Source organism: Coregonus lavaretus, assembly GCF_964263955.1.
Source record: "Coregonus lavaretus genome assembly, chromosome: 8".
Lineage (NCBI taxonomy): Eukaryota > Metazoa > Chordata > Actinopteri > Salmoniformes > Salmonidae > Coregonus > Coregonus lavaretus.
Window position 1 is genome coordinate 4211272 of NC_139995.1, and position 14419 is coordinate 4225690.

General features: G+C 41.5%; 1 protein-coding gene across 2 annotated transcripts in view; it reads right to left on the minus strand.

Moving 5' to 3' along the window:
- Positions 1-10444, minus strand: part of LOC311134154 (protein MTSS 2-like) — a 139499-nt gene extending 129055 nt beyond the window's left edge. For both annotated transcript variants that reach the window (XM_084167761.1, XM_084167760.1), the window contains exon 1: positions 9559-10444. In XM_084167761.1, coding sequence (XP_084023887.1) covers positions 9559-9630 — 72 coding nt within the window. In that variant the 5' untranslated portion in view covers positions 9631-10444. The remainder of the gene's footprint in view (positions 1-9558) is intronic.
- Positions 10445-14419: the final 3975 nt, after the last annotated feature.

Sequence of the window (14419 nt, forward strand, 5' to 3'; positions counted from 1 at the left end):
GCAAGCCCCATACTATTGTGGAGGGCTTCATTCTTCCTGCTGCCGCGGATATGGCTGGGACAATGCTGGGGGAAAAGGTCAAAAAAACTATACAGACAATGCCTTCATCAAACAACACTTTCACGACGCATCAGTGACATGGCAGATGATGTTTTGAAACAATTACTGCTTGGCATACAAGCCAGTGAATTCTATGCGTTACAGCTGGATGAGTCAACAGACGTGGCGGCCTGGCACGGCTCCTGGTATATGTCCGTTACGTTTATGAGGGGGGGGTCAATTAAGGAAGACATCCTCTTCTGCAAACCAGGAAAACAGGAGAGGATATTTTTAAAGTACTGGACAGCTTTGTGACATCAAATGGACTTTGGTGGTCAAGATGTGTTGGTATCTGTACTGACAGGGAGACATAGTGGAGTGGTAACGCGCGTGCAAGCAGTTGCTCCTGACGCCACTTGGGTACACTGCAGCATCCACCGAGAGGCTCTTGCTGCCAAGGGAATGCCTGACAGCTTGAAAATACGTTTTGGACACTACAGTGAAAATGGTTAACTTTGTTAAAAAAAGTCCCCTGAACTCTCGTGTATTTTCTGCATTAAGCAATGATATGGGCAGCGACCATGTAACGCTTTTACAACATACAGAAGTGCACTGGTTATCAAAGGGTAAAGTATTGACAAGTTTATTTGAATTGAGAGACGAGCTTAAAGTTCTCTTTACTGACCATAATTCCCACTTGTCTGACCGCTTGCATGATGACGGGTTTCTCACACGACTGGCCTATCTGGGTGATGTTTTTTCCTCGCCTGAATGATCTGAATCTAGGATTACAGGGACTCTCCGCAACTATATTCAATGTGCGGGACAAAATTGAGGCTATGATTAAGAAGTTGGAGCTCTTCTCTGTCTGCATTAACAAGGACAACACACAGGTCTTTCCATCATTGTATGATTTTTTGTGTGCAAATGAACTCAAGCTCACGGACAACCGTAAAATGTGATATAGCGAAGCACCTGATTGAGCAATTACGCAGGTACTTTCCCGAAACGGACGACACAAACAACTGGATTCGTTATCCCTTTCATGCCCTGCCTCCAGTCCACTTACCGATATCTGAACAAGAGAGCCTCATCGTAATTGCAACAAGCCACTGCCAGATTTCTGGATACGGCTGCACTCAGAGTATCCTGCCTTGGCAAATTGCACTTTCAAGACACTGATGCCCTTTGCAACCACGTACCTACTATGTGAGTGGATTCTCAGCACTCACTAGCATGAAAACTAAATACAGGCACAGACTGCACGTGGGAAACGATTTAAGACTGAGACACTCTCCAATACAACCCAATATTGCAGAGTAAGATGGCTAAATAAAGATCAACATTATTTATTATTATTATTTGTGCCCTGGTCCTATAAGAGCTCTTTGTCACTTCCCACGAGCCGGGTTGCGACAGAAACTCACTCATTCTTATGTTTCATAAATGTATCGTATAGTGTGTGTGTGGCAGGCTTACAATGATGGCAAAAAAACAACATTTGAGAGTGTGCTAACCCTGGTGCTAGAGGGGGTACGCAGCTGGAGGTTGAATGTTTGAAGGGGTACGGGACTATAAAAAGTCGCTGTTGGCTTGCTCCCTGCTTGTGCCATCAAACCCCTGCAACTTATCCAGAACGCTGCAGCCACCTGATGTTGAACCTTCCCAAGTTCTCCCATGTCACCCCACTGGCTTCCAGTCGAAACTCGCATCCACTACAAGACCATGGTGATGTCTATGGAACAGCAAGAGGAACTGCCCCTCCCTACCTTCAGTCGATGCTCAAACCCTACACCCCAACCCAAGCACTCCGTTCTGTCACCTCTGGTCTCTTGGCCCTCCCACCCCTACGGGCAGGCAGCTCACACTCAGCCCATGCTATTTTATCTCCAGGCACCCCAATGGTGAAACCAGCTTCTCCCTGGGTCGCGGGTGTCTGAGTAAAGATGATTATTATTTCATGTTTTTATACTCCAGTCTGAACTTAAACCAGGTAGAAAGTGTGCAGAAATTATAATGATTTTACATTTAATAGCTTAACAAATTTTTCTACGATCACAGTATTTCCAATATTTAGCTATTAGCAGCGCTATTTTGGTTGATTTTGTCATCTCAAACAAGTGAGTTTATTAACATTCTTCATCAAGAATATGGGCAAAATGTAATTGACAATGAAAGAGGTGTCAATACTGTTCCCATGGTCAAATAATTGGTGCATTTAATATCAATATAGAATTAAAAAGTGTTTTCCAGATTGTATTTTAAGCGATTATTTTTTGCTATGCGACTATTGGGTCGCAACTGAGACAACCTCATTCAATTTGGGTCCTGAGGCAAAACCAGTTGAGAACCACTTTAAGCCTCGAGACAATTGAGACATGGATTGTGTATGTGCACCATTCAGAGGGTGAACGGGCAAGACAAAAGATTGAAGTGCCTTTGAACAGGGTATGGTAGTAGGTGCCAGGCGCACAGGTGTGAGTGTGTCAACAACTGCAACGCTGCTGGGTTTTTCCACACTCAACAGTTTGTGTTTCAAGAATGGTTCACCACCAAAAAGGACATCCAGACAACTTAACACTACTGTGGAAACAGAGTCAATAGGGGCCAGCATCCCTGTGGAATGTGTTCGACACCTGTGTGTTGAAAGCGAACATGAGGAATCCCTGTTAATTTAAATCTTTTTTATTCTTCCTTTTCTCTGCACCACTCTGAGAGCACCTCATTGCTGCAGCGTAATTTCAATGAAAGTCAAGTTTGCAATTATATTGCGTGAAACAATGAACGGGAACTCTGTCAGGGTGGAATGGTCCATTATTATGAACCAGTCTGTGGGTGATTAATGACACTTGTTTCTACTATGAGGAAAAACGTAGATTATATTAATATGAAATATATGTATGTAAAGAAATAATGTATCTTTTATTAAATAGTATTCGGCTGTATGGATTAATTTACTTTTTGGGATGCCTTTTTTGTCAACAGTGTACTCATTAATGCGGGCACAGTGGCCGGGGGGGCGGGGAATATATATATATGTTTTAATGATAACTAGTATTTTTTTTGTAAATTATACCCAGCTCACAAGGCCCCTTGTTGGTGTGAGACTTGAGGCAATTGCATTTTCTTGCCTAATGGTAAGCCCACTACCGGCTATGTCATAGCTAATTTGTAAATGATAAATGTTGACACTACTAGCTCAAACACTTAATCTGTAAAAATGACAAGTTAATTAGTGGGTGATGGTGACTTCAGAACCAACATAAAACATAGGCTACATTGGCCCCCCCTAAATCTGGTAGTAGGTTGGTAGATGCATATTCTCCCTGATGGCTTAGCTGCCTACACAGTACAGACTATCGACATACATCATTTACACACTGATGTCAGCTCAGACAGATCCAGCTCAGAGGCGCCCAGCTCATTTGCTTCATCCGCAGCAGATGTTTGATTTATAAAAGGAAAATTAATGTGTTTATGCAACAAATGTTAGTAGAGCCAGACCACTAAGGGATTTTTGGATCCGATACTGATTGCGATTTTAGAGTGGAAATATTGACCGATAGTTAGATCAGTTGATATTCTTATTATAAATAAATCTGTATTGATTGAGCTTAAAAACAGACCTACAAAAGATACTCAGGAAGCTGATTTCTGAAATTTGAGGGAAGAACATTAATGTAAGCACCACACAATTTAGGAGCACCAGAAAGACAAGATTTTAAATGGAAAAACTGTGTGTTCCTCTAATGAAAGTAGGATAAACTGCACTGATTCCAGCAAAATAATTGCCTCTGAAGACTGAGCTGCCTCATGCTAGCCAGCTGGAAAACAATGACATAGGACACATTTTCAATGTATTGGTATTTATACAGAACAAAAATCTCAATGCAACATGTAAAGTGTTTCATGAGCTGAAATGAAAAGATCCCATAAATGTTCCATACGTACAAAAAGCGTATTTCAAATTGTGCACAAATTTGTTTACATCCCTGTTTGTGAGAATTTCTCCGTTGCCAAGATAATCCATCCACCTGACAGATGTGGCATATCAAGAAGCTGATTAAACGGCATGATCATTACACAGGTGAACCTTGTGCTGGGAACAATAAAAGGCCACCAAAATGTGCAGTGGTCGCAACACAACGCCACTGATGTCTTAAGTTGAGAGAGCGTGCAGTTGGCATGCTGACTGCAGGAATGTCAACCAGAGCAGTTGCCAGAGAATGTAATGTTAATTTCTCTACCATAACCCACCTGCAGCACCATTTTAGAGAATTTGGCAGTACGTCCAACAGGCCTCACAACCACAGACCACATGTATGAAGTCGTATGAAGGCGAGCGGTTTGCTGATGTCACCGTTGTGAACAGAGTGCACCATGGTGGCGGTGGGGTTATGGTATTGGCAGGAATAAGCGACAGACAAACAAACACAATTACATTTTATTGATGGCAATTTGAATGCACAGGGATACCGTGCCGATATCCTGAGGCCCATTGTCGTGCCATCACCTCATATTTAAGCATGATAATGCACGGCCCTGTCTTCCATGGCCTGCACTCACCAGACATGTCACCCACTGAGCACGTTTGGGATGCTCTGGATCGACGCGTACATCATCATGTTCCAGTTCCAACAATATCCAGCAACTTTGCACAGCCATTGGAGGAGTGGGACAACATTCCACAGGCCACAATCAATAGCCTGATCAACTCTATGCGAAGGAGATGTGTCACGCTGCATGAGGCAAGTGGTGGTCACACCAGATACTGACTGATTTTCTAATCCACGCCCCCTACCTTTTTTTTTAAAGGTATATGTGACCAACAGATGCATATCTGTATTCAAATCAAATTGCATTTGTCACATGCACTGAATACAACAGGTGTAGACCTTACCGTGAAATGCTTTCTTACAAGCCCTTAAACAATGCAGTTCAAGAAAATACTTACTAAATAAAACAAAAAAGTTACACAAAATAATAACGAGGCTATATACAAGGGGTACCGGTACCGAGTCAATGTGCGGGGGTACAGGTTAGTCGAGGTAATTTGTACATGTAGGTAGGGGTAAAGTGACTATAAATAGATAATAAACAGTGAGTAGCAGCAGTGTAAAAACAAAGGGGGGGGGGGGGGGGGGGGAAATCAATGTAAATACTCCGGGTGGCCATTTGATTAATCATTCAGCAGTCTTAAGGCTTGGGGGTAGAAACTGTTAAGGAGCCTTTTGGACCTAGACTTTGCGTGCCGGTACCGCTTGTCTTGCGATAGCAGAGAGAACAGTCTATGACATGGGTGACTGGAGTCTTTGACCATTTTTTGGGCCTTCCTCTGACACCGCCTAGTATATAGGTCCTGAATGGCAGGAAGCTTGGCCCCAATATCGGGCCGTACGCACTACCCTGGTGCAGCTGTAGAACTTTGAGGAGCTGGGGACCCATGCCACATCTTTTCAGTCTCCTGAGGGGGAAAATGTGTTGTCGTGCCCTCTTCAAGACTGTCTTGGTGTGTTTGTACCATGATAGTTTGTTGGTGATGTGGACACCAAGGAACTTGACACTCTCGACCCGCTCCACTACAGCCCTGTCGATGTGAATGGGGGCCTGTTCGGCCCTCCTTTTCCTGTAGTCCACAATCAGCTCCTTTGTGTTGCTCACATTGAGGGAGAGGCTGTTGTCCTAGCACCACACTGCCAGGTCTCTGATCTCCTCCCTATAGACTGTCTCATCGTTGTCGGTGATCACGCCTACCACTGTTGTCATCAGCAAACTTAACGAAGGTGTTGGAGTCGTGCTTGGCCATGCAGTCGTGGGTGAACAAGGAGTACAGGAGGGGACTAAGCACGCACCCCTGAGGGGCCCTAGCGTTGAAGATCAGCGTAGCAGATGTGGTTGCCTACCCTTACCACCTGGGGCAGCTGTCAGGAAGTCCAGGATCCAGTTGCAGAGGGAGGTGTTTAGTCCCAGGGTCCTTAGCTTAGTGATGAGCTTTGTGGGCACTAAAGTGTTGAACGCAGAGCTGTAGTCAATGAACAGCATTCTCACATAGGTGTTCCTTTTGTCCAGGTGGGAAAGGGCAGTATTCCTAGTCATGAAACATCCATAGATTAGGGCCTAATGAATTTATTTCAATTGACTGATTTCCTTATATGAACTGTAAGTCAGTAAAATCTTTGAAAGTGTTGCATGTTGCATTTATATTTTTATTCAGTGTATTTATTTTCCAAGCTTTAGCACAATATTTTATAGCAGGTTTTTAAATGACAAAAGACTGGTCTGCTTCATGTTTTTATTTTTGCAATGGAAAAAATAATTTATTAAATAATTTCCTCATTCAATGAACCAGGGATCAAATGGCTAAGGTGTGCGAGGTAGCTGACTATAATGTTAATCTGTTTGTAAAAATATTCAGTGTTCAGGGGACATCTTGACAGTATAGGAGTTACTTCTCAATTAGGCTTTTTTATGTGTCAATTACATAGCCAATTTTGAATGCTTGAGAGACGGTTTTACAACCGGAGTATGCAGCATTGGTTTCACAAACTGTGCACCGGTATTAACTGCGAGTTGGTCATTAACTAACTAGATAGCAATTCAAAACATAATGGCTGGTTATCTAGTTAGTCTGTTCTATATAATTATTTTACCTGCTGCGCAAATGTCTCCTCTGGCAACGGCCCACACGCAGGTGATGCACACGCCATTACATTTCAAGGATTTTCATTGCTGACCAAAAATGTTCTATAACTGGGCAAATTACTCACTAGCAATTATTATCAACAAATATGCAAAGCTGTAGTCACTTTGATCTCAAAAATGCATCTTGTGACTGCATGATTGAAAGATTGCTCATGCCAGTCAAAGCAGGCCTACAATAATTATACTCAGGTGCGCAGAGATTTGGAGGACAGTGAGCAAAACATTGCTGCCGTATTACACTTTGATCCAACTCTGAGCAGATTATGAGCAGAGTATCCAAATTGTTTGATATTGTGATTTGTGTGTGATTTTTCTTACTTGTCCATTCGGATAACTTAAAATCTATAATCTGCTTGTCCAACTACTTTTGTTTACTTGCCCCGGGCAAGTGGGCAAGCAGACAAGCGTAAATGTCGAAGTGGGGAGTGGCATAAAGCATGTGGCAACAGCACCCACCAAATTACTAGCATGGCAGAATATCACCGGGGCATTTCCACCATCTGGCCATATATTCCTCACATATTGATATTTAATTGACTTACGAGCTGCCAGGCCTACACCTTGAATGAAACCTATAGGCTAACTCCTGGGCATGATACTAGGATTAAAACCAATCCCCTCTTTTATTAATGGGGTAAATTAAAGGGGTAAATTGCGTAGGCTATTTCACATTAAACCTAGGTCAATCGGCACCACAGCGTCCCCCTCTAGACTGTGCCCCCACTCCTTATTAAAGTTGCACACTGTTTGCGCAATGACAGGTATTAGTTGTAGGGAGTAAATGTCTATGTTCTACCTCCAAGCTCTCAAACAATGCTATATAATTATTGTTCACAAAATAGCACTTCATGGCCGTTATTACCTTTATTTCTGACCAAAGAAAAGATGACTGTTTGGGATCCTTCTACCTGAGAAGACAGTCTTCCCTTTCCACACTACTGCTATTCTTCAGTAGTTATTTCAGGTAAACATTAAGTCTACTGGATCCCCCCAATTGTGTTGTTTCCTTAGACAAGAGTGGCCTTCCGCATTGATAACGACCCATTTCCTGCACACCTGTGCACAATCGAATGCGGACATTTCAGATGTGCATACGTGCCGTTGTGTTCAGTCTTATGTGCAAATCATTCAGCTAGCTAACATTCACTAGTTAGACGAACATCTGACCAGGGGCAATAAGTAAAATGGATGGCCCGTTTGATTTACTCCAGCTTGGGTTAGCTAGCCAGCTAAATCATGTTGGTTCAACAGCAAATTGGCTAACTTTACCTATGTGAAGCTAGCCACAATAACGATTAGCCACAATAGTGGAATTTGCGGCTTGCCTTCAAAATAAATGTCCCTCATTGAAAGTGATGCAAACGGATACAAATAGTGGAACGACATATTTGGACTAGATAATGCTAAACAAGGTTGGAATGTTATAAATTCAACAAAAGACAAGAATTAGTTAAAAATTAGTTTTTTTTTAATCTGTTGAAATCGCACAGGGATGTATTAGACTTCAGAATTGCATTGGGGGCATACTTATTTCTCACTGTACAGCCTTACCTATGGATTTTGGATCCATGAAATGGGGTGTCATTCTATTCAGTGACACCCACTGAACACAACTGTGAAGTGTTTACACAAATAGTTAGAGATAAATCAGATCAAGCCTGAACTGTGCGATGTAGTAGGGAGTTGTAGTTCCCAACAGGCCAATATTCTACAGTTTAGTGCAGAAAACGTGGTAATTCACTACAATGACCGTAATCCATTGAGTGCCTACATGTCCGTTCTTTTTCTTTTACGCCTGCTACCTAAGAGACAGAAGAATGCGCAATTGAGAGGGATAGAGAAGTTGCTTCATGGACGTATCTCTACCTGAAAACACATGATCTAAGTGATTGATTGTTGCTATACAGAAGTTTGCCTTATTTACTTTGAAGAACTACTAAAATTGTGATTTTGTCAGACAGCATAGGCAGCAGCTCTATAGAGATGAGATGACTTGGAATTAAATAAAGTCATCTAATAAAACAAATATAATATACACAAATGAAATGTTTTAAAGTAAAGTGTATATCCGGCAGCTGGTTTGAATCCCTGAGCAGACTAGGTGAAAAATAAATTGGTGTGCCCTGGAGCAAGGCAATTAACCCTAATTGCTCCTGTAAATTGCATGACACTTCTTTTTTTTAAATGTAAATGAATGGTTAAGTGATAAGCAGTAATGGGTAGTCACTACCATCATGGGACTTATATTAATTGTTTTATTCTGTTACAGCATTCAACCCACATAATGCATAGTGCATTTAATGTGTTGAAAAAAATTGTCCAAACAGAAATACGTTTATTTTTTTATATAATCGAACCAAAACTACCTGAAAAAGCACTTAGATTGACACCACATTTCATTCAGCCACAATCCATATGTGCGATACATCCACAGACAGACAGTGCGAGATAAGATGTCAAATTAACCAATTGTCTTTAGTTTAATTTATATCACGTTCCAAACTTGTTTAGCATTATCTACTCCAAATATGGCACGATTCCACTATTTGTTTCCGTTTGCTTCTTTCAATTAGGAACTTTTATTTAAATTCCACTATTGTGGCTAATCGTTGTGGCTAGCTTCACATAGGTGCTAACGTTAGCTAGCCTGTTACAAAACACCCCATTCATTTTGCCAACCCAAAGTGGACGGAGATAAGCCGTAAAAACTTGGCAAATTGCAATTAATTTAACTACCAGGATAGTAACTACGTTATAGTTATCTCACTCGATAACCCTTTGACATTTATTTGAGTTCTACCTACTAATGTATCTTACCTTCATGTCGTTCATGATGATCTGGAAGAGCCCTCCCAGAGAGCTGCATTCCTTCTCAATACCCGCATCCATTTTCCAAATCGAAAAACTAAAAACACTAAATTAGCTACAGTAGCTTTTAAATTAATTCGTTTATAAAGATATAGCTATTGAGGGAAATCTCGATGTGTAAAGTTTCAAAGGAATTGGGCAAAAATATCTCTAGCTAAGTAGCTAGCTAGGTACTGTTAATGTTATCGGACTATTAAACGCTCAATGTTAGATAAATACAAAAATCCTGGGGGAAAACAATACAGTAGCTAGCAACGTGGAATATATTCCAGTCAGATTCAGTGTGGGTGGCTAGCTAGCTAGTTAACTAGCCAGCCAATTTGATACACCTCCGAGTAAACATGGGATGGTTGAATATAGCTAGAATGGAAAGTCCGTCGAATTGACCTGATGATTGTATCCAAGCCTAGTATGCTATATCTACAACCACACAGCCAATCCAAATACCTATAGGACCTAGGCAATGCAACTGGCCAGCAATACCGGACTATCAACCTGCTAACGCGCGGCAAACTAACTAGCAGTCCATGATCAAGGATTCATTCATTAGTCAACGAATAATAATTTTAAAAAAGCGTATTTCTGTTTCCCATGGTCCCGTGAAAATGATTATGTTCGTGTCGAGTCATCTGTCCTCTTATTCTTATGCGGTTTCAGCTTGTTTGTAAATGTGTGTCATCATGGGCTTTCACCCAGCCACGAGAGCCAAACAATTATTCAATGAGAATCCACCTATCGTTTCAGTTTGCTGATGTGTGTTGCAACCATTGAGCTATAATAAGAAGGTTGCTACCACCACTGCGCGCTCCAAATTCCCTATTTCCCAAGAACGGCCTCGTACTTGGGTGGAGCAAGTAAGATTCGAATTTATAAGCATCACTAGTACATGACTATCTAAATGTGATTATACATCACAATGAGGCGATTAATCTCTCTACAACTGTATGGCAGGAAATAAAAAAACTCTGCAGTGCGGTTAAAAGTCCTCTAATGTTATAGACATCATATTAACTGCAACGGTTGGAAAACCGCAATGTTGGGGTCAGTGACATTTTAATAAATAAATGCATTTAAATGTCCTATGAATTGAACATCCTATGTCCTTATATGGAGGTGAACAAGGTAACGTCACAGTTTCTAAACTCAGAGGCGCAACATCGCGAGACTTCCGGGAAGGCATGCGAAACAGACCAAACAGACCAGGCCGGGGTTTGGGGTTTGAGAAGTCAATGAGAAAAGTGAAACATTCTTCCTTAGTTGTTAATTTTCTCGAAATCTAAACGAAGAACTAGATTCGAGCCAATTTCTTAAGTATTTGAACATGTTATTACTGTAAACTCGTGAAAGTGACAAACTGACACCTTTTCATCTTCGTTAAAAACTACTTTATATCGAAGAAGTTTCTTTGATTTGACGGCCTGCACATGCGCAGCTCGGCGCGAGACGACCATGAGATCCATGACGTGTTTCTACGCATGAGCATACCTAGCCAACGTCGCCATGACATCGACTACAAGTGTGATCGGGGATTTCTATTGGAGAAGCAGTTTTAGCACAGAGTTTCTAAACTAAGAGGCGCAACATCGCGAGACTTCCGGGAACGCTTGCGAGGCAGAACAGGCAGGAGTTTGGGTTTAGAGAAGTCAATGTGAGAAGGGAAACATTCTTCCTTAGTTGTTAATTTTCTAAAAATCTAAAGGCCTAGATTAAGAGCCAATTTTTAAAAGTAGTTGAGCTCAGTGATTTTAGCATGTAAATCCTGGTGGGGCAAACTCCCAAAAAATGTTGTAGGTGTATGCCAGCAAAGCCACAACACAGCACATTAATTGCACAATAACTGTGACAAATGGTGCCCACAAACTGTTAGGGCCTACATAAAGCTGTCCCAACACCAGAGCATTCTTTTCAGCACCATGGAGTGAATCCTTACCACTGCTACACCTGGCTATCAGCAGAGCCTTGTCTGGCAGCGAAACAGTTCATTCAGCCTCATTTACTGCCTTTTTAAAAAACATAGCTGATATGGATGACTTGCTTAAACAAATGTGGTTTCTACTGACAATTGAGATGTACAAACTATGGCATAAGGGGACGGCGAGCAGAGGCAATCCTTAATTTTGATTAATACGTTCATGAGTGAACTATTGGGCAGCGCACAATTGGCCTAGCGTTGTCCAGGGTAGGGGAGGGAATGGCCGGCAGGGATGTAGCTCAGTTGATAGAGCATGGCGTTTGCAACGCCAGGGTTGTGGGTTCGATTCCCACGGGGGACCAGTATGAAAAAATAAATAAATAAATAAATACATAAATAAATATGTATTCACTAACTGTAAGTCGCTCTGGATAAGAGTGTCTGCTAAATGACTAAAATGTAAATGTAAAACTAGGATGGACGTAGACAATATAACTATTTGTTCAGCACTTTTGAAATGTACAGCGACAGAATTCAGAACATGGGCCGTTCTTACAGTATTCTCCCTGTACACCAAGTCAGAACCGTAGGATAAATAAAGGGGGCATATAAGCAGCCAATGAAAGCTCTTACAATATTTGATGATTACATTTCTCTAAAACAAGCTGTAGGCTACATGTGCATCACCAAGTCAGAACAGTAGGCTAAGTTATGAGGGGGAAAGGGACCAAAATATTAGGGTGAGACACATGGGCTACTAACAGCTTACTACACAACATACACTTAGTATTACTTTCTTGGCTACAGTATAAACATCTCCCTGGCATATTACATCATTTATGCAGTAGCACACAATACATTTTTGCACTCAACTTGTTGTGCTGTTCTCACTTGAATGGGAAGGTGGCGCAACGGTCCTTCTTGTGGGCAAATTTTGTCATCAAACTTTGTCATCAAAGTCTGGCATTCTCTGGATTTATGGTGCTTTCAAGACAACTGGGAACTGAAAAAAACAAGGTCGAATCATGACGTCAGTGATCTTCAGGTCAAAGCTCTAGAAAGAGGCTTGAGTTCCCGACTTGGAATTCCGAGTTGGATGACCGTTCAAAACTTATTTTCCCAGTCGGAGCTCATTCTTTTCTGAGTTCCCAGTTGTCTTGAACTCACTGAAGTCTGAGATTTCCCAGTTTCCAGTTGTTTTGAACGCGGCAGAAGTCATGCTGGATTGACAGCATGGCCAATGTATTCAACCTTTTCTGGCCCATGGCATATGAATGTTTATACTTTTAAGCTTGGAAAAGAGACCCTTAAACCCAGACTTGGAACACACACCCACTCCACTGAATAGCAGGCTAGTGATTGCTTTGCAATGCAAACCACTCATTGATGAATTTGCGATTTCCAACTTGTTGTGTAATGTTTATGTCCAATGACCGATGAGCACCGATACGTTTTATGTATAATTTCTCTTCCTATGACAAGGATTGAAAAGGATTTGCCAGTAGATTGTCGACTTGATTCATGATTTATTATGATGACAACTTGTCTGGCTTGCTAACTAAGATTTTGAAAGTGTGATGTTGACATGATCTGTCCAATCAAAGCTATGGTAGATATAACGTGATTTGGAGTCATTTTATCTCTGGCCAATGACCTTGAGCCTTCTTGGATGGGCACTTCTAATGGCAGCAGCCAAGGGGCTTGAATTTTCAAGCTCTCCCTGTAGATGTTGCGGTGACTTAGGTGTTCCCATGAGTGACAGAACACTGAGCCAATCACGGCGCAACTAGAGAACATTACCAACCCCTATGCTCCGTATTTTCCGCTGGCTGCCCGACCACCACAGAAAGCACTGAGCTAGGCTGAAACACCTGCATTTTGGAGCTGCCTTACTCAAGAAAGCAAAAAAAGAGACCATGTTTGTATGAGGCTTTATTAACTATTATCCTTATGTTTTTTACATTGTTTGCAAACTGACATGTGACACATATTAATGCCAAAATAATATGAAAAACAGGCAACAATTATTTTTGGGGCTAAGCACCACCTGCCCTGAATGACATGGTCGCCACTGGTTGAACTTATTACTCAAACCTTGTGAGAGTGACAAACTGACACGTTTAGATTTTTGCCCAAAACTACTTTATATCGAAGAGTGCCTTTGATTTGACGGCTTGCACATGCACAGTTCGGCGCGAGACAACCGCTAGACCCGATGAAGTGTTTCTAAATGTGTCAGCATGCTTCAGTTCGACAACGAAGACTTTATTGAAGAACCCTACTGTTGACTAATCAGACGAAAGGGCGTAGACTTCGGCTCTGAACTTTCAACCCAGTCTCTCATTATCTATGTACTGTAAGTACAAATAAGCACAATGTTTTTATGTACTAATAGCACAAACTCATGACGCATCGAGCTCCAACCCAACTGAACTTCGGCTTTCCTCCAGAAAATGTTTTGTGTGCCTGAACTGCTGACAGAATTGTCACCGAAGTCCAAAACTAACAAAAAGCCGTCATAATATATGCACAAATATGGAGGTAGAATAATTACTTAATCATACAAGAATGCAAAGTATGATTTGCACATGTAAAATATGAGTTGCACCTGTATACTAAGTTTTGTGGTTGCAAAAAATATTTGCAAACATAACTTATTTTGAGAATAAATGCAACCTCAACCGTCTAGGGTAGGGGAGGGAATGGCCGGCAGGGATGTAGCTCAGTTGGTAGAGCATGGGTTGTGCGTTCGATTCCCACGGGGGGCCAGTATGAAAAATAAAAAATAAAATAAATAATGTATGCACTCATTAACTGTAAGTCGCTCTCGATAAGAGTGTCTGCTAAATGACTAAAATGTAAATGTAAATGTAGTTCTTTATGATAGCCACATTAGCA